Genomic DNA, 1002 nt, shown 5'->3' on the forward strand with positions numbered 1-1002 from the left:
ATAGCAATTTCTAATTTCCTGTATTTTCTCTCAACATGGCAGAAAAACAAACTTGATATTAAATGTACTCTCCCATGGTAAACACAAGTTGATAAAGCCCAAATGCTACTTGACGTTATTTCTGGCTTATCAAGAAGAAGTGTTAGCATTCATCATAGCTCTGGATGTCATCTGGTACTCACAGAGATCAATAATATGGTTCTTTCCAATCTTCTCATAAATACATCAAAGCCTAATGTAATAACTACCCAACATCTTTCAGACTCATGTTTCAGAAGATTTCTTTTCACATGTTGGTTTCACAGATTCTGCACAAATCTAAATCCCTCTACTGCAAAACTGAAATTGAATAATAATTCATAATGAAAAAATGCATCTCATCAATAGATAAGTCCTGTAGATATAAAGTTTCTTACAAATACCTTATAGCACGTCTTAAAAAAAAAACAATGGAAAAGCAACTATTTCTTCTAAAAAACCACACTGTCATCGACTCAANCCTTCCTTAAGAGAATGATGCTTATAGTACTCCACAAGTTCCTTTAGGAAAACAAGAATCATAGATTATTCTTGACAAGAATACTTTGGTTCTCAAACACATGAAATCCTTAATGAATAATTACATACAATATAAAGATGATCGATTTAATGATAAATTTTCCCCACGTATACAGAAGAGTAAGTAAATAGTAATCTCTCCCTGCCGTCTGGATGTACATGACACCTACCTAGTAGTTTTCCTTGTTATTCAGGCCATGTATAGTGTGAGTTACCCCCTATTGTTAATCATGGATACAGAACAACCTGTTAGTCTTCGGTCAGATGTGGTAATGAAAAGAAACCATACTAAACCTCAGTTCCAGAGTAGTAATTACTGTTCTTGCCTATGAAATACTTGCCTTTCTAAACAAAAATAAAAGGAACAGCTGCTTGCTGAATACATAGCAATTTCTAATTTCCTGTATTTTCTCTCAACATGGCAGAAAAACAAACTTGATATTA

General features: G+C 33.3%; 1 protein-coding gene across 1 annotated transcript in view; it reads right to left on the reverse strand.

Moving 5' to 3' along the window:
* Positions 1-1002, reverse strand: part of LOC103604232 (guanine nucleotide exchange factor VAV3-like) — a 71322-nt gene that overhangs the window by 25197 nt on the left and 45123 nt on the right. Inside the window, exon 6 of the mRNA XM_008588799.1 lies at positions 495-540. Within this exon, the coding sequence (XP_008587021.1) occupies positions 495-540 (46 nt within the window). The remainder of the gene's footprint in view (positions 1-494; positions 541-1002) is intronic.

This window comes from Galeopterus variegatus, unplaced genomic scaffold (assembly GCF_000696425.1).
Source record: "Galeopterus variegatus unplaced genomic scaffold, G_variegatus-3.0.2 Scaffold5040, whole genome shotgun sequence".
Lineage (NCBI taxonomy): Eukaryota > Metazoa > Chordata > Mammalia > Dermoptera > Cynocephalidae > Galeopterus > Galeopterus variegatus.